At 54.8% G+C, this 19,176-nt stretch overlaps 1 protein-coding gene across 1 annotated transcript; it reads left to right on the top strand.

Moving 5' to 3' along the window:
• The first annotated feature begins 6,997 nt into the window (after positions 1-6,997).
• On the top strand, positions 6,998-7,303 carry LOC142595141 (feather keratin Cos1-1/Cos1-3/Cos2-1-like). The gene has a single exon (XM_075722627.1). It carries the CDS (start codon positions 6,998-7,000, stop codon positions 7,301-7,303), a length of 306 nt encoding a protein of 101 aa, XP_075578742.1.
• The last annotated feature ends 11,873 nt before the right edge of the window (positions 7,304-19,176 follow it).

Genomic DNA, 19,176 nt, shown 5'->3' with positions numbered 1-19,176 from the left:
GGGCAACTCAGCAAATCTGTTTCTGACTCACTCATCGAGTAGGAACCTGGCATCCCTTGAGGCTGGGGTCCGTGTGGCCAGTGCAAGCATTTGCCGTGTCTCCTGGGCCTCAGCTCCAAAGGTTCTGAATCCTGTCAAACAAGCTCATAGTCTCAACACTGAGCCACTGTGGGGAGCGCTTGAACGTGCCCCTCACCTCAACATCCCCTTCTCCGGTCGGTGTGGAGCTTGAACTCCTGACTCCATGGGGTGACTTTGTAGCACTAGCAGGAACGTTCTGCAAGCTCCCTGAAAGCCTGCAGCGTGAAGGGTTTAATTGTATTTCTGAGCTCTTACACAGTAACAAAATGTGAAACCCTTTCTTCCTCTTTCACGAGGAAAGTTCTGCCTTAGCAACTGGCGCGTGGAGTCCCTGTGTTTGCAGCGCAGAGCAGAGCACCTGCTCAGGGCTCCCTTGGCTGTCCTAGTGGGGAAAGTCAGAAGCCCGAGAAGAGGCCCTGCGTGTTGCGTGTCAGCAGTGGCCGGTGCATGTGGTGGGCCCGAGGACTGCCGGCTGCCCGTGGGCAGGAGGATCTCTGCTGCCCGCCTCCCTGCACAGAGCAGAAAGGCGCTGCTCTTCACCGGGAGCCAGCGGCACCGCCAGCTGTAATCGCTCCTTCCCGGGCACTGCGGGACACCACGGCCGCTGCGGTTGCGGTTCCTCCCGTGCCACCGCCACTGTCGCAGGGGATTTCTGTCTGCGTAGAGGTGGGAGTGTGGGGGTGATTGGGTGCTGAGGGGCGGGAGAAGGTTTCTGCCTGGTGGGCAGCTCCGGAGCTGCGTTGGGGGACCTCCCGGGGCCGCGGGGCCTCTTCAGGTGTGAGGCTGCTGCCAGTGGCAGTGCCAGAACTGGTGGCAGTGCCAGTGTTGATGCTGAAGCCATTGCCAGGACGGGTGCCAGTACCGGTGTTGATGCTGAAGGCGTTGCCAGTACCAGTGCCGGTGCTGGTGATGCTGCTGAAGCTTTTGCCACTACCAGTGCCGGTGCCGAAGCCGTTCCCAGTACCGGCGGCGGTGGCGGCGCCAGGGGGCGGAGCGGCAGCGCCCCCTGTCGGTCCCGGCCGGGGCTGTCCCCCCGCCCCCCACACACACGCCCGGCCCCGCCCGCCGCGGTTCGTGCCCGCCCGCAGCCCCGGCTCCTCTCCCCGTGCCTCCCACGCCGCAGTAATACACCGCCGCGTCCCCGCGCCGGGGCCGGGAGAGCCGCAGGGCGCTGGACCGGCGGTCTGCCGCCACCGACAGCCGCCCCGGAGGGTCCTGCACTTCCTTGGAGTCTTTAACAATGAACGCGATGAATGCGGGGCCTTGGACCAGGAGCTGACGGTACCAGTGGATAAAGTCGGTGATCCTTATGTTGGGGTGTGAGCAGTTGATGCTGATGTCGGTGTCCTCGGTGGTCTCTGCCAAGGGGTCCTGCTGCACCTGGGCTCTGCCCACAGCCACTGCACAGAAAGGAGAAGGGAAGCCCAAAGGTCATCAAAGATCGCCCAGCTCTGATTTTCCCACAGAAACTGTTGTGAAGAGTGGCAGTGAGACAGAGCCAAACTGGAACGGATGGAGAGCTGTTCAGCTGGCATGGAGAGTGATCCTGGTGTGGGTGTGTGGAGCGAGGGACAAAGGCTGGCAGGGATTTTGGAACTGGTGCATGCAGAGATGGGAAGAAAGTCAGGTGCATGGATGGATGGACGGACGGCGAGAGGGAGAGGCGACGGGAGAGTTGGGTGTGTTCCAGTGAAGGAAGGAGGGCTGAATTCAGAACAGAAATAAAGGCTGAATGCACAGGGGGATGAGAGGATGTATGGCACAGTGCAGGAAAGCAAACCTGTTGCCACAGCTAGGAAGGAAGCAGAGGGAGAGATGAGAGAGGGGTCTCAGAGTAGGAAGAGGGGTTAGGGATGGTAGATGCATGGAGAGATGGCTCAGAAGAGGGGTGGATGCACGGATGAAGAGAGGAAGAGACAGTAGAGTAGTAGACAGTAGTACCCAGCGAGAGTGGGTGTTGCAGTGAAGGAGGGCTGAAATCAGGGCAATAGTAAGTGCGGAATTACCAGAGGCAAGAGTGCGTGCCCGGAGCAGCAGGCGCACGTGCCAGCCAAGTTGTGATGGTAGAGATGATGGGAACAAAGGAGGCTACGTAGGGGGTACTGCAGAGATCTGGGAAAGGGGGAGCAGAGAGGGCAGAGAGGCCGGGAGGGGAAAGAGACGGTGCAGAAGGAGAGGCCCGAGCTGGCGCTGGGCTCCCTGGGGAGCAGCCCGGGCACAGAGCCTACCCCCCCGCCACCGCCGCCAGCCCCGCGCACCCAGCAGCACGGCGGCCAGCCCCGCCAGCCCTGCGCCCCGGCACCGCCGCATCCCGCCGCTCCGCCGCCCGCGCCTCGCTGCCCGCCGCCAGCCCCGGCTCTCTGCTCCGGCCGCGCCGCCTCCTCTCCTCTCCTCTCCTCTCCTCTCCTCTCCTCTCCTCTCCTCTCCTCTCCTCTCCTCTCCTCTCCTCTCCTCTCCTCTCCTCTCCTCTCCTCTCCTCTCCTCTCCTCTCCTCTCCTCTCCTCTCCTCTCCTCTCCTCTCCTCTCCTCTCCTCTCCTCTCCTCTCCTCTCCTCTCCTCTCCTCTCCTCTCCTCTCCTCTCCTCTCCTCTCCTCTCCTCTCCTCTCCTCTCCTCTCCTCTCCTCTCCTCTCCTCTCCTCTCCTCTCCTCTCCTCTCCTCTCCTCTCCTCTCCTCTCCTCTCCTCTCCTCTCCTCTCCTCTCCTCTCCTCTCCTCTCCTCTCCTCTCCTCTCCTCTCCTCTCCTCTCCTCTCCTCTCCTCTCCTCTCCTCTCCTCTCCTCTCCTCTCCTCTCCTCTCCTCTCCTCTCCTCTCCTCTCCTCTCCTCTCCTCTCCTCTCCTCTCCTCTCCTCTCCTCTCCTCTCCTCTCCTCTCCTCTCCTCCGCCGCCAGCTCCGCCCCGGGGCTGAGCCCTGCGCCGGCGCCGCTCGGGGGCTCGCCCGGGCTCCCAGTGCTCAGCGGCTCTGCACGGGCACAACTTTGTCTCCTGGAAGCCCACTCTGCCCGTCCTCTCCCACCAACAACAAGCCTGCCCAGTGCCCGCTCCAGCCTGCGGCAGCTGCAGGGCCCTCACCCGCCACACGCACCAGCTTCCCAGAGCTGCCTGCCACCGCAGGGGCTGCAAAGAGCAGCCACGCATTTCCTGCCCAGGGGAAGGAAGGAGCAGGCTGCAGAGCCTCCCTTCAGCTGCCTCTCCCCAGTGCCGGCACAAGGCCTGACAGCTCTGCTGAGGCCGAGGGGGTGTGAGGACAAGTGAGCCCATGGGTGTGCAGGGCTCAGGGAGGGCTGGGAAAGGATGGGAATCTCAGAATGCAGGTGAGAAGGCACCTCCAGAGGTCATCTAGATTCAACCCTCTGCTCAAATAGATCCAATCAGATTGGCTTGGCAAAACTCACATTCGGTCCATCCTTGAACACCTCCTGGGATGGTGTCCTGGTTGCGGCTGGGATAGAGTTAATTTTCTTCCTAGTAGCAGGCATAGTGCCGTGTGTTGGATTTAGTAGGAGAAGAATGTTGATAACACACTGATATTTTTAGTTGTTGCTCAGTACTGCTTATGCCAGTCAAGGACTTTTCAGCTTCCTATGTTCTGCCAGGCGCACAAGAAACTGGGAGGGGGCAGAGCCAGAATAGTTGATCCCAACTGACCCAAGGGCTATTCCATACCATATGGTGTCACGCTCAGTATAGAAAGTGGGGGGGTTTGGCCGGGGAGCAGCGATCGCTGCTCGGGAACTGTCTGGGTATCAGTCGGTGGGTGGTGAGCAATTGCATTGTGCATCACTTACTTTGTATAATATTATTATTATTATCATTATTATATTGTTATTATTATCATTACTATTTTATTTTATTTCGATTATTAAACTGTTCTTATCTCAACCCAGGAGTGTTTCTCACTCTTATCCCTCCAATTCTCTCCCCCATCCCATCAGGGTCTAAACCACGACAGATGGACATTGCACAGCCTCACTGGGAAACACCTTCCTTTTCTCATTATTTCTTTTAGCCTATTGCTTAATCAGCTTTCCCCATGTCCCAGTTGCTTCTTCACAGCCTCTACTCCTATCACTGACACCTTCCAGTATGTTGGTCCGTCTTTGTCTCCTCTGATTAAGTATTGTAGAAAGCAAGCAGGTCTTCCCTGAGCCATCTCTTCTCCAAAACAGGCAGGCCCGGTTCTCTCAGCTTCTCCTCGCATGTCATGTTTGACAGTGCCCTAACCCCTGGGTTGCCTTTGTTGGACTTGCATGGCTGTGTCGCTATCCTTCCTTGATGTGGGAGCCCCAGTCTGGAAGCAGCACTGCAGAGGTGGTCTCAAATGGGACAGAGGGGCAGGGACACTTCCCTGCACCTGCTGGCAACACTTTGGCTGTCACAGCTCAGGGTGCGGTTGGTCTTCTTTGCTGCAAGGGCACGCTGCTGTCTCACATTCAGCTAAGTGTCTCCTAAAACCACACATCCTTTTCTGTGCAACTGCTTCCTAGGCAGCCTGTCCCCAACGTGTCTGAGTGCGTGGTGTGGTTTCTAGCCCAGACGCAAAGCCTTGCCCTTGCTCTTTTTGGCCTTCATGAGGTTCCAGCCAGCCCATTTCTTCATGGTCACAACCTTGGAGCCTGCTAGTCGAGCACATTTTCCACCCACCTTATCAGCCTCTTAATGAACCTATTCATCATCAGGAAGTACTGGAGAGGGAGTCAAAGGTCCTTCTAAAATTCAGGTGCACACATGTCCCCTGCCCTTCCTCTTCTCTAGACTTCCTCTCACATCATGAGAATGAGCAATGAGGTTGGCCTTGGGCAACAGTAGAGCTGCAGCTCAAAAGAGACTCCATGGAGAGGGGAATCAGGCCTGGCTGAGCTCTCCCAGCAGAGCTCCCTGGCACTTGGCTCACTAAGGTCCCCAAGGGAACGGGGGAAGCCCTTAGCTCAGTGCCTCCAAGCTGGAGCTGAGCTCAGGCTGACAGATATTCCGGAGGGGAGATGCACTTAGAAAATTTGCCCAGTGTGCAGAGCCCATGTGAGAAAGAGGGTCTGTTCTGGACATGGCTGTGGGAGAGCAGCAGGCTTTGGGGGATGCGGTCTCAAACCCAATGTCCCGTCCCTTCCCTCCCAGGGGCAGTTGCTGGGCACTCAGACTGACATTCCAATGCAGGGCATGAAGGTGTTTGTGGGCTGAAGCCCAAAGCAGTCCTCAGGTCTTTGGCTTTGCCTGCGCAAGCCACAGGGTCTGTCCTTCCACTCACAGCACAGCGACATCAGGCTTCATGTTCCTTTCATTCTGTACCTGTTCAGGACAAGGTCTCAGCCCCTGCCTCACACAGCAGCACGTCGAAGGGCTGCACAAGGACATTTGGCATTGACATGGACATGAGAGGGGGCTGTGTCCCACACCAGGCACCGCTGACGCTGCATTGGAAGCAGATCCACTGAGGGATGGCCAGCACGAGGTGGGCAGGATTCCTCAGCCTTTCTCCCTGCCCATCCTTTTGAACTCTCTAGCCCTGTGGAAGGCAGCGGTGTCCTGGCTTGGAGAGGCAGGGAGGGGGCACTGCCAGTTCCGCTGAGACACTCCCAATACTGTTACCATTGAACTAAAGTCAGGATCCAAGCTGGAGTGAACCTGTTGTTGTTGTGTCCTGAAATTGGCAGCAGCAGGGCGTGAGCTTTGGAGGGGCAGGAAGAGGAGGTCTCAGGAGGCAGGGGTTGCATTTCCGTGCCTCTTCCCTGGACAGATCTCCAGCAGGCTGCTGCCATCAGCACTCAGCTGCACTCAGGCTCCTTCTGACCCTGGGAACCTGCTGCTCTGTGGTGCTCATGGACAGGGCAGAGGAGAGTGTCCCTGCCATGAGCGGCACATTCCCTCCTGATGAGGGGCACACAAGGACACACACACATGGACAGTAGACACAAGTAAAGAACACACATAGGAACACAACGAACCATGGACTCTGCTAAGGTCCCCTGGGGAGTGGGCAGTGTGAGGCAGGATGAGGTCAAAACCTAGGAGCACAACGCACACACCTGGGGAGGCAACAACAAGTGAGCATTGGGGTGATGTGAGGAGGGAGGGAAAGATAAGGACATAGGACGTCCTCATGCATGGGAGCCCACGGTGTTCACCTGAGGACAGCTGGACCTTCTTCCTCAGAACACCACTGCAAACAGCCCCACCGCAGTGACCCAGGCTGACATCACTTGCCTGCCCTGGACTCATCCAGCACTTGAGCTGAGACTTCTGCCAGCACTGCTGCATTCCTGTCCTACAAATGCCGCGGCCTTTCATCGAAGTGCTCAGAAGAATTCTTTCCTGGGAAATGGGCATGGCACAAATCTGGAAATGAAAAGGCATCAGTGCAGGAAACCAAAGCACAGCCCATGTCATTAGCTGCGCTGGTTTGCATTCAAGATGAGCTTGTCCAAGAATTGCTACCTCTGCTGCGGGTGCCTCTGGTCCTGCGGCAATGAAGGGCAGGTATAAAAGGCAGCGCAAGTGCCTGCTCTCTCATCCACTTCTCTTGCCTCCTTCTGCTTGGCAACCAGGTGAGTCTGAAGCCCCTTCTCCTCCTCTTCCAAACTGAGATCTCTCCCTGATGGACCTCTCAGCTGATATTGGCTCTGTGCTTTGCTGCATTTCAGATCTTCTGGTCATGGGAGAGGGAAGTGGGGAGAAGGTCTGGTTAGAGAGAGGCTGGGATGTGGCTGTGGGGTCTTTTGGCTCATGAATTAGGAGAGAGTGTCCCTGGGCCAGGCTGCTCTTTGTAGGGTAATGGAGACCATGTGGCACCTAGCGTATCCCTCTCACCACTGAATTGTGGCCTTGCCTCCTTTGTCACTGTGTAACCAGGCTGCTCATCACCCACCCTTGTGCTCTGCTTCCCCCCTGCCCTCTCTCCCAGGTGCATCTCCAGCCCAGAGACATGTCCTGCTACAGCCCGTGCCTGCCCTGCCGGCCCTGCGGCCCGATCCCGCTGGCCAACAGCTGCAACGAGCCCTGTGTCCGGCAGTGCCAGAACTCCACCGTCGTCATCGAGCCCTCTCCTGTGGTGGTGACCCTGCCCGGACCCATCCTCAGCTCCTTCCCGCAGAACACCGTTGTGGGCTCCTCCACCTCTGCTGCTGTTGGCAGCATCCTCAGCTCTGAGGGAGTGCCCATCTCCTCTGGGGGCTTTGGCCTCTCTGGCATTACCAGCCGCTACTGTGGCAGAAGGTGCCTCCCCTGTTAAAGATGCTGGGAATGCCCCAGGAACACACCTTGAGGAACTCAGAACATGGTAATACACAGGGGATCGGGATTTCGGAGGTGTTTTCAGTATAGCTGAATGGTTTTGCCTTGTTTCCCCTTTTCTTTGTTTGCTTTGTATCCCCTTGGCAGCAAGGTCCCACCAAAGCCAGCCTGGTGGGGACCATCTGGCTCCTCTCCCTTGTATGGCACAGGCAGACGGTCGTCATGCAAGAACTCTCCATGCACAAGGACTGCAGGCTCTAGGCTCCCTGCACTGCTGTCCTCCACTCAGAGTGACTTTGTTTCCCTCTTTAGCCTCATTAAAGTTCTGCTGCACTCAGGCCTGGCCTCCATCTGGTCCTTCCCTCTGTGGACACTCCCCAAGGTGCCAAAGGGGAAGGGTCTTGCTCTGGGGTGGAAGCAGGTGAGGGCACAAGGAGACCCTTCTCCTTTCACAGAGGAATGGGACGCATGGCACACCACACGCTGTGGTGGCTCCTCTTTTGGGCACCGTCCCTGGGAACTGAGGAAGTCATCCGTGGCTGCTCTGCTGCCAGTGACCATCAGGCCTTGCCTTGCTGTGTCTCTGCCCAAAAGTGGCCGGAGAGGCAGGAGGCGGTGAGGCATCAGCAGCCCCGTCAGCTCTTGAGGAAGGGCTTTGGTCTTGCTGTGTCTGGAGCTGTACTGGGGTAGCAGCGGGTGGGTGTGGGCTCCAGAAGGCCATTTGTTTTGCAGAAAAGCAAGAGTGGCAAAGCAAGAAACATAGAATCATAGAATCATAGAATCATAGAATCATGGAATCATTTAGGTTGGAAAAGACCTTTAAGATCATCCAGTCCAACCAGTAACCTATCATTACCACATCCACACTAAACCAATTAAGGGTAGACTAGACTAAACCATGTCCCAAAGTGCCACATCTACCCGTTGTTTGAACACTTCCAGGGATGGTGACTCCACCACCTCTCTGGGCAGCCTCTTCCAATGATTCACCACCCTTTGCGTGAAGAAATTTTTCCTAATATCCAATCCAAACCTCCCCTGGCGCAGCTTGAGCCCATTTCCTCTCATCCTATCACTACCTACTTGGGAGAAGAGACCAACAGCCACCTCACTACAACCTCCTTTCAGGGAGCTGTAGAGAGCGATAAGGTCTCCCCTCAGACTCCTCTTCTCTAAGCTAAACAACCCCAGTTCCCTCAGCCGCTCCTCAGAAGGCCTGTGCTCCAGACCCTTCACCAGCTCCGTTGCCCTTCTCTGAACACGCTCCAGCACCTCAATGTCTTTCTTGTATTGAGGGGCCCAAAACCGGACACAGTATTCCAGGTGCGGCCTCACCAGCGCCCAGTACAGGGGCACAATCACCTCCCTGCTCCTGCTGGCCACACTATTCCTGATACAAGCCAGGATGCTCTTGGCCTTCCTGGCCACCTGGGCACACTGCTGGCTCATGTTCAGCCGGCTGTTGACCAACACCCCCAGGTCCTTTTCGGCCAGGCCGCTTTCCAGCCACTTGGTGTCATCTGAAACCTTACTGAGGGTGCACTCAATGCCCTCATCCAGATCATCGATAAAGATATTAAACAAGGCTGGCCCCAAAACGGAGCCCTGGGGAACACCGCTCGTGACCGGCCACCAACTGGATTTAACTCCATTCACCACTACTCTCTGGGCTCGCCCACCCAGCCACTTTTTTACCCAGCAAAGACTACGCCCGACCAAGCCATGAGCTGCCAGCTTCCCAAGGAGAATGCTATGGGAACATATATGGAACACAACAGCCTTTGGGATTGCCCATACCTGCTACTCCAGCTTCCTCTCCCCTCCACCACCCAGTCCAGGGGTCATGGCCAGCACACATGGGCAGCAGGAGCAGGGAAAAGTCACCCATGCTGCTGAGTGCACCAAGGGTGGAAATTGGATCTAAGCATGTGGGAGCTGAGGGCAGTCAGCACAGAAACAGGGACAGTGAAATGGTGTATTTCTGAGGGAGAGCAAATTGCTCTGATACAGAGCGTGCAGGAGAATGTGAGATCAGCAAGCACGAGGGTACTGGGTGCACTTCCCAAGAGAGCTGCAGGGGGGCTCAGAGCTCTTGACGGCTTCACTGGTCCTCCCGAAGAGTTTGTGCTCAGGAATTGGCTGCCATTCTCAGGGGAGAGGACTTTTTTCCATGTAAATCTCATCCCTTCTGGTGGGTGGAAATGTCTTGGCAGCTACTACAGTCTCATATCCTATTTTCAGCATGAAAATCCAGATGTCTTGACAAAAGTGTACAAGTGGAAGAATGCAAATCCCCACACTGATGTCCTTCACCAACAAGGAATTACAGCTCATGAAGCGTATCTCAGCACGACTGAAGGCCAAAAGCTTTATAAGGGCCTTTCATTTCCATGGCTGACATCCTTTTTCCCTCATCATACTATTAATAACCATCACCTCCAGCAGCACAGTTGGACTTCCTAACCCTACTGCACTAAACCTTGTAACAAGCAGAAGTACCTCAGGTCCTTCGCAGTCATGATACCATCTGCAATTGTCCTTGTAGAAGAGGAAGGGATGGCATTTCTTCTGACAGACGAGTAAGCCCTTTGGCCAAAGCACCGCCAGAGCACTGCTACTGGCTCTTGCCATGACCTGTAGTTCGGCTGCGCAACCGAGGAGATTTGGAAGGGTAGGAAAAGGGCACAGGATCCATGCAGGTTTGACACTTCCAACTAAGGGCACTGTTGCCAGAGGTTGTTTTTTCTGATGGTGATTTAAATCGTGCTGTGGCTCCACTGTGTGGAAGGCAGGCACTGATCTGTCTCAAGGTGTGCTGAGACTTCTGCCAGCACTGCTGCATTCCTGTCCTACAAATGCTGGGGCCTTATAGCATCATAGAATGCTTTGGGTTGGAAGGGACCTTTAGAGGTCATCTAGCCCAACCCCCCTGCTGTGAGCAGGGACAGCTTTAACCAGATCAGGTTGCTCAGAGCCCCATGCAACCTGACCTTGAATATTTCTAGGGATGGGGCCTCCACTGCCTCTCTGGGCAACCCATTCCAGTGCTTCACCACCCTCACTGTAAAAAATTTCTTCCTTATATCCAGTCTAAAGTCTAGCCTCCTTTAGTTTGAAACCATTGCTCCTTGTGCTGTCACAACAGGCCTTGCTAAAAAGATTCTCCCCATCTTTCCTGTAGGCCCCCTTAAAGTACAGAAAGCCTGCAATAAGGTCTCCTCACAGCCTTCTCTTCTCCAGGATGAACAACCCCAACTCCCTCAGCCTGGCCTCGTACAAGAGGTGCTCCAGCCCTCGGATCATTTTGGTGTCCCTCTTCTGGATCTGCTCCAACAGGTCCATGTCCTTCTTGTGCTGAGGCCTCCAGAGCTGGAGGCAGGGCTCCAGGTGAGGTCTCACCAGAGCAGAGCAGAGGGGCAGAATCCCCTCCCTTGACCTGCTGGCCATGCTGCTTTTGATGCAGCCCAGGATACGGTTGGCTTTCTGGGCTGCAAGCACACATTGTTGGCTCATGTCCAGCTTTTCATCCACCAGGACCCCCAAGGCCTTCTCGGCAGGGCTGCTCTCAATCCCTTCATCCCCCACCCTGTATTGATATTGGGGGTTGCCCCATCCCAGGTGCAGGACTTTGCACTTGGCCTTGTTGAACCTGATGAGGTTCACACAGGCCCACCTCTCCAGCTTGTCCAGGTCCCTTTGGATGACATCTTGTCCTTCTGGCGTGTCAACTGCACCACTCAGCTTGGTGTCATCTGCAAACTTGCTGAGGGTGCACTCAATCCCACTGTCTATGTCATTGAGGAAGATATTAAACAGCACTGGTCCCAGCGCGGACCCCTGAGGGACTCCACGTGTCACCGGTCTCCGTGTGGACATCGAGCCGTTGACCACTACCCTCTGGATATGACCATCCAGCCAATTCCTTACCCACCAAACAGTCCACCCATCAAATCCTTATCTCCCCAGTTTAGAGGGAAGGATGTTGCGGGGGACTGTCTCAAAGGCTTTACAGAAGTCCACATAGATGACATCTGTTGCTTTTCCCTTGGCCACTGATGCAGTCAGTCCTTCATAGAAAGACACTAGGTTGAGTCAGGCAGGACTTGCCTTGGTGAAGCCATGCTGGCTGTCTCGAATCACCTCCCTGTCCTCCCCGTGCTTTAGCATAGCTTCTAGGAAGATGTGTTCCATGATCTGCCCAGGCACAGAGGTGAGGCTGACAGGTGGGTAGTTCCCAGGGGCCTCCTTTCTTCCCTTGTTAAAAATGGGCACAACGTTTCCCTTCTTCCAGTCACCAGGGACTTCACCTGACTGCCATGACTTTTCAAATATCATGGAGAGTGGCTTGGCAACTACATCAGCCAATTCCCTCAGGACTTGGAGGTCCCATATACCTGTGTACGTTCAGGTTCCTCAGGAGGTCTCAAACCTGATCTTCCCTTACCGTGGGAGGGGCTTTACCCCCCTGGTCCCCATCTTGCAGTCTATCGGCTCGGGAGGGGTGAGGAGAGAGGTTGCCAGTGAAGACTGAGGGAAAGAAATTGTTGAGTGCCTCAGCCTTCTCCTCACCTGTTGATACCAGGTCGGCATTTGGGGGGGATATACTTTCTTTAACCTTCCTTATAACAATAATACTCTTGTATTATTATGTGCAGAAACTGTTTTGTATGTGAGAACTTTGGCTGCAGGATAAACTCAGTCTGCTCATGGTGACAGAGGAGGCTGCAGGCAGCTCCCTCTCGCTACAGGCAATTACACCACGTGCACCTGCATGCAAAACACAAGAAGAAAAAACGCCAGCACATCAATTAGAACTGGGGAAAAGCAAAAAGAATGCATGAACTTTCACAGGATGGCCAAACCACTTTTTCAGCTGCTCTGTAAATTAGTGTTGCTTCTGCATTTCTCTGCCTTTTGAAGAGAGGGTATTTGCCTTACAGTGAGTCTAGAGCCAGGCTCACTGCTACATCACTTCTGATGTCCGAGCCTCAGCGTCTGTAGCCTGAGGGGAGTCTGGCTTGTCCCAGACACAGCCTTCTGCAGCCACCTGAGTGTGTCACTGTAGCAGGGCTCCCTTTGCAAGAGCAAGGGCTGGTCCCTGGAGATCACACAGGTCAGGTGGGAGCTTCTAACACTGGAGGATTTTTATTCTTCTCCTTGGAATGTGGGAATTCTTTGTGGGGCTGTGGCGATGGGCATGTTCTCTAGTTTTTATATTATTGTTCACACACAAATGTGAGACGTGGAGAGGCTCAATGTGTGGAAAGGCCATGACAGCTTCAACTCTGCTGCGGTTTCTCTCTGCCTCACAGTGAGAAAAACACCTGAGTGAACCACTGTGAGACCCTTGAGGTCACTCAAGCTGATGGGTCTGGCCAGGGACTGATTTGTTGCCTTGACTGTAGGGTCTGAAGGACTTGCCTGGAGCTGTCCAGAGGGGCTGAGAGCTGGTGTTGGGCGTCCTGGTTCTCAGTGGTGTGCGTGCATGGTCGTGCTCATGTACATGTTCTTCTGGCTGTGCTCATGTGTGCATTCGCATGTACATGTGTGTGCCTCTGGTAAAACTCATGGCAACTGTGGCTGTGCACAAATGTTCTCTATGTGTGAGCAATTGTGTCCGCGATTGTGTGTCACAAATGCAGGTTTGTGACTCCTGCTGATTATGTGAATTTATTGTGAATGAGTGACTTAACACAGTTTGATTTAGTAGCAGTTTAGATTTTACTGTAACAAATCGCAGGATTTTGTTGTAATATTTTAATAGCACTCAGTTATCAGTGATTAATAAAGGGATTAGACAAAATTGATCAAAACAGTGACTTAGTTACAGATTGGAAGATGGCAAGGTTCACTCTATTACTACATGGAAATGCATCAAGGAAAATTAAATTACAGTGAGTTGGAACGATTCACAAAGAGATTGTGTATGCAGGGGATAAGGAGGACCCTCCCGCAGAGTCATGAGGTTCAGAATAGACCCCCTTGCTTTCTAAACTCCTTCTCAGAGAGGAGTCTAGGTGCGGCTGGGTCCAATCTTAGTCTCAGACTTGGTCAATGGTTTATAGGAATAAGGATAATGCAGCAGTGTAAGACTCACTTTAAAATCAAATTATACATCTACAGACTACTTAAACTGATTCACGCATGCATACACACAGACAAAAACGGGTAGATGTGGCACTTTGGGACATGGTTTAGTCTAGTCTACCCTTGATTGGCTTAGAGTAGACTTGGTGGTGTAGGTTGATGGTTGGACTGGATAATCTTGAAGGTCTTTTCCAACCTAAACGATTCTATGATTCTATGTATACTTATATAAAAAGATCTGGTATACCAGTTTAAAGATTCCCCTCGAGTTCAGTGAAATGCTCAGGTCTAATGTCTTGGCGTTTCTCAACGGGCGAGGGTTGAGCCTCAAGGAGTGAAGGGTTTCAGCCCAGGCTCCACTGTCAGTCAGCAATGGACCTCCGATTGTAGCAAACTGAGTCTGCTAGCTGTGAGAGGAGTCCTGCTCAGGGGGAGATGCTGGTGCAGCCCGCTGCAGTCCAGGAGAGCTCAAAGGGCCTCACTTAGGACTGCTGTTTTATAAAATCGTGAGATGATTTGCTTTAGTCACTGTGAATCTCCATCCAAGCCACGCTCTCAGTCGGTAATTACTGCTCTGTTTCAAAGCTGTCAGGGGGTAACTGATTGTTCTCACTCCCCTGTTCTCACTCCCCACTTCAACCACGTAAAGCTTTCTGATAAGGACAAGGCCACTCTCCGCTTCAACCATGTAGCAGTTTCTGGTACAATTACAGGGCACCTAACCGACCAGCTCACTACACAAGGCCGCGGTCTGGCAGGAATCCCTGAGGTTGCAAAGCGGTTGAAGAGAGAAAAAAAAAAAAGGGGGGGGGGGGATGCACCACCAGAGTGTGCATGTGATTTAGCACACACATGTGCCTTCATGCAGGAGAGGCAGCTGAGGAGAGTCACCGAGGCGAAGGGCTTGGGAGCAGACGCTCGTACCGGGGCACCCTTGCTAAGGCGGCAAAAAAACGCAGGGCAAGAGCGGGCAGCCCAGCCCCCAGCCTTGAGCGGGATAGGGCGAGCTGCTGACGTGCAGCAGCTCTGACGCAGCGTGGGCGGGGCCAGGAGTGAGGGCGGCCAAACCCCTACACCTATAAAAGCAGCCCCCAGGGAGCGCGGCGAACAGGACGGGCAAACAGGGCGTGGCGTGTCAGAAGGGCGTGGCGCGTCAGTTTGCACGGCAGTTCGCGAGAGCAGGGCGGGTGGGGAGGGCCAAGTGACCCCCCTCCTAGTTCCAAAGGGAAACTCAGGCAGTGGTCACCATCCACCCAGGAGAACACCTGGCAGCCATGGTCACCACCCGCCCAAAAGCCTCTGCCAGAAGGAATGCGGGGACCCAGACGGAGCTCCCGCACAGACATGCAGCCGTCCAGGTCGCCGGCTGCGGGGAGTGCCTGAGCCTGTTACTTGTACAGCAGGGAAGTGGAGACGGCAAATGTCTTGGCTGTGAGCAGGGAGATGATCTGCTCAGCCTGGTGGCAGAGCTAAAGGAGGAGGTGGAAAGGCTGAGGAGTATCAGGGAGTGTGAGAGGGAGATAGACTGGTGGAGCCTCACCCTCCCGTCCCTGGGGCCAAGGCAGCAGGCGGAGGCCCCACAAGGAGCGCAGGATCCCCTGCCCTCTTGCTGGCAAGCAGAAGGAGGGGACCTAAGAGACGGGGGGGAATGGAAACAGGTTCCTGCCTGGGGTGGCATGAGAATCCCCTCCCGGCCTCCCTCCCCTTCCCAGCTGCCCCTACACAACAGATACAGGGCTCTGGAAGTTGAGGGCCAGGCAAGCGGGGAGGGAGGTGAAGGCGAAGGTCCAGCCAGGGAGTTGCCGAGGGCCAGTCAGTCAACCCCACGGATTACAACTGCCCCTGTTAAGAAAAAAAGGAGGGTAATTGTGGTGGGTGATTCCCTCCTGCGGGGAACTGAGGGCCCGATCTGCCGCCCGGACCCATCCCACAGGGAAGTCTGCTGCCTCCCTGGGGCCCGGGTTAGGGATGTTACTAGGAAACTCCCCGACCTCGTGAGGCCCTCCCATTATTACTCGTTGCTGGTTGTACAGGTGGGCAGTGATGAGATTGCATATAGAAGTCCTAAGGCAATGAAGAGGGACTTCAGGGCACTGGGGCGATTGGTCGCAGGATCGGGAGCGCAGGTAGTGTTTTCCTCTATCCCGTCAGTGGCAGCTAAGAGTGCTGAAAGCAACGGGAAAACTCACCTGATGAACAGGTGGCTCAGAGGATATTGCCGCCAGTGGAACTTTGGGTTTTTCGATCACGGGGAGGTTTACACGGCACCGGGCCTGCTGGCGGCTGATGGAGATCGGCTGTCTCCAAAGGGGAAAAGGATTCTCGCCCATGAGTTGGCGGGACTCACTGAGAGGGCTTTAAACTAGGTTTGAAGGGGGAAGGGGATATAAACAGGCTCGCTAGTGAGGAGCCCAGGGGCGGCATGGCAACGTTGGGGGCGAAATCGATAGCCCGGCTCAAGTGCATGTACACCAATGCACGTAGCATGGGCAACAAACAGGAGGAGCTGGAAGCCCTTGTGCAGCAGGATGGCTATGACATAGTTGCCATCACAGAAACGTGGTGGGATGACTCTCATGACTGGAGTGCTGCACTGGAGGGCTATAAGCTCTTCAGAAGGGATACGCAAGGAAGGAGAGGCAGTGGGGTGGCTCTGTGTGTTAGGGAGTGTTTTGACTGCATAGAGCTCGACAGTGGTGATGACAAGGTCGAGTGCTTATGGGTAAGGATGAGGGGAAAGGCCAGCAAGGCGGATGTCCTGTTGGGAGTCTGCTGTAGACCACCCAACAGGATGTAGAGCTAGGTGAAGTGTTCGATAAGCGGCTGGCAGAAGTGTCGCAATAGCTAGCCCTTGTTCTCGTGGGGGACTTCAACTTGCCGGACATCTGCTGGAAATACCATACAGCAGAGAGGCAGCAGTCTTGGAAGTTCCTAGAGCATGTGGGGGATAACTTTCTGACGCAGCTGGTAAGCGAGCCTACCAGGAGAGGTGCCTCACTTGACCTGCTGTTTATTTACAGAGAAGGGCTTGTGGGAAATGTCGAGGTCGGAGGCCGTCTCGGGCTTAGCGACCATGATATGATAGAGTTCTTGATTCTGGGTGATGCCAAGCGGAGGGGCAGCAAAAGTGTTACTATGGACTTCCGGAGGGCAGACTTTGGCCTGTTCAGGACGCTGGTTGGGAAAGTCCCTTGGGAGGCAGTCCTGAAAGGCAAAGGGGTCCAGGAAGGCTGGGCCTTCTTCAAGAAGGAAGTCTTAAGGGTGCAGGAGTGGGCTGTCCCCGTGTGCCGTAAGACCAACCGGCAGGAAAAATGACCGGCCTGGCTGAACAGGGAGCTTTTGTGGGGACTCAGGGAAAAAAGGAGAGCCTACCACCTTTGGAAGAAGGGGCGGGCAACTCAGGAGGAGTACAGGGATCTTGTTAGGTCCTGCAGGGAGGACATTAGAAAGGCAAAAGCCCAGCTAGAACTCAATCTGGCCAATGCTGTAAAAGATAATAAAAAATGCTTTTATAAGTACATCAGCAATAAAAGGAGAGCCAAGGAGGATCTCCATCCTTTGCTGGATGCGGGGGGGGGGAACATTGTCACCAAGGACAAGGAAAAGGCTGAGGTACTTAACGCCGCCTTTGCCTCTGTGTTTAACAGCCAGACCAGTCATCCCCAGGGTACTCAGGCCCCTGAGCTAGAGGATAGGGATGGGGACCAGAATGGAGCCCTCATAGTCCAGGAGGAAGCAGTTAATGACCTGCTACGCCACCTGGACGTTCACAAGTCTATGGGGCCAGATGGGATCCACCCAAGAGTACTGAGGGAACTGGCGGAGGAGCTCGCCAAGCCACTTTCCATCATCTATCAGCAGTCCTGGTTAACAGGGGCGGTCCCTGATGACTGGAGGCTTGCCAGTGTGACGCCCATCTACAAAAAGGGCCGGAAGGAGGACCCAAAAAACTACAGGCCTGTCAGCCTGACCTCGGTGCCGGGAAAGATTATGGAGAGGTTCATCTTGAGTGAACTCAACAGGCAAGTGCAGGTCAGCAAGGGGATCAGGCCCAGCCAGCATGGGTTCATGAAAGGCAGGTCCCGCTTGACCAACCTGATCTCCTTTGATGACCTGGTGAGCTGCCTGGTAGATGAAGGAAAGGCTGTGGCTGTCATTTACCTGGACTTTAGCAAAGCTTTTGCCACCGTCTCCCATAATATTCTCCTTGGCAAGCTGGAAGCTCATGCCTTGGAGGGGCGTAGTCTTTGCTGGGTAAAAAACTGGTTGGGTGGCCGAGCCCAGAGAGTAGTGGTGAATGGAGTTAAGTGCAGTTGGCAGCCAGTCACGAGCGGTGTTCCCCAGGGCTCTGTTTTGGGGCCAGCCTTGTTTCATATCTTTATCAATGATCTGGATGAGGGGATTGAGTGCACCCTCAGGAAGTTTGCAGGCAACACCAAACTGGGTGGGAGTGTCAATCTGCTGGAGGGTAGGATGGCCCAGCAGAGGGACCTGGACAGGCTGGACCCATGGGCTGAGGCCAACTGTATGAGGTTTAACAAGGCCAAGTGCCGCGTCCTGCACTTGGGTCAAAACAACCCCATGCAACGCTGCAGGCTTGGGGAAGAGTGGCTGGAAAGCTGCCTGGCCGAAAAGGACCTGGGGGTGTTGATCAACAGCCGGCTGAACATGAGCCAGCAGTGTGCCCAGGTGTCCAAGAAAACCAACAGCATCCTGGCTTGTGTCAGGAATAGTGTGGCCAGCAGGAGCAGGGAGGTGATTTTGTCCCTGTACTCGGCACTGGTGAGGCCGCACCTGGAATACTGTGTCCGGTTTTGGGCCCCTCAATACAAGAAAGACATTGAGGTGCTGAAGTGTGTTCAGAGAAGGGCAAGGAAGCTGGTGAAGGGTCTGGAGCACAGGCCTTCTGAGGAGCGGCTGAGGGAACTGGGATTGTTTAGCCTAGAGAAGTGGAGTCTGAGGGGAGACCTTATCGCTCTCTACAGCTCCCTGAAAGGAGGTTGTAGTGAGGTGGGTGTTGGTCTCTTCTCCCATGTAGTTAGTGATAGGACGAGAGGAAATGGACTCAAGCTGCGCCAGGGGAGGTTTAGGTTGGAAATTAGGAAAAATTTCTTCATGGAAAGGGTGGTCAGGCATTGGAACAGGCTGCCCAGAGAGGTGGTGGAGTCACCTTCCCTGGAAGTGTTCAAACAACGGGTAGATGTGGCACTTTGGGACATGGTTTAGTCTAGTCTACCCTTGATTGGTTTAAGAGTAGACTTGGTAGTGTAGGTTACTGGTTGGACTGGATGATCTTAAAGTTCTTTTCCAACCTAAACGATTCTATGATTCTATGATACTGGAGAGGGAGTCAAAGGTCCTTCTAAAATCCAGGTGCACACGTCCCCTGCCCTTCCCCTTCTCCACAGCACCCATTACCTCATGAGAAAGCAATGAGGTTGGCCTTGGGCAACAGTAGAGCTGCAGCTCAAAAGAGACTCCATGGAGAGGGGAATCAGGCCTGGCTGAGCTCTCCCAGCAGAGCTCCCTGGCACTTGGCTCACTAAGGTCCCCGAGGGAACGGGGGAAGCCCTTAGCTCAGTGCCCCCAAGCTGGAGCTGAGCTCAGGCTGACAGATATTCAGGAGGGGAGATGCACTTAGAAAATTTGCCCAGTGTGCAGAGCCCATGTGAGAAAGAGGGTCTGTTCTGGACATGGCTGTGGGAGAGCAGCAGGCTTTGGGGGATGCAGTCTCAAACCCAATGTCCCGTCCCTTCCCTCCCAGGGGCAGTTGCTGGGCACTCA

Source organism: Pelecanus crispus, chromosome 18 (genome assembly GCF_030463565.1).
Source record: "Pelecanus crispus isolate bPelCri1 chromosome 18, bPelCri1.pri, whole genome shotgun sequence".
NCBI lineage: Eukaryota > Metazoa > Chordata > Aves > Pelecaniformes > Pelecanidae > Pelecanus > Pelecanus crispus.
Note: the sequence above shows the minus strand (reverse complement) of the source record. Positions and strands in the feature narration are given on the sequence as shown.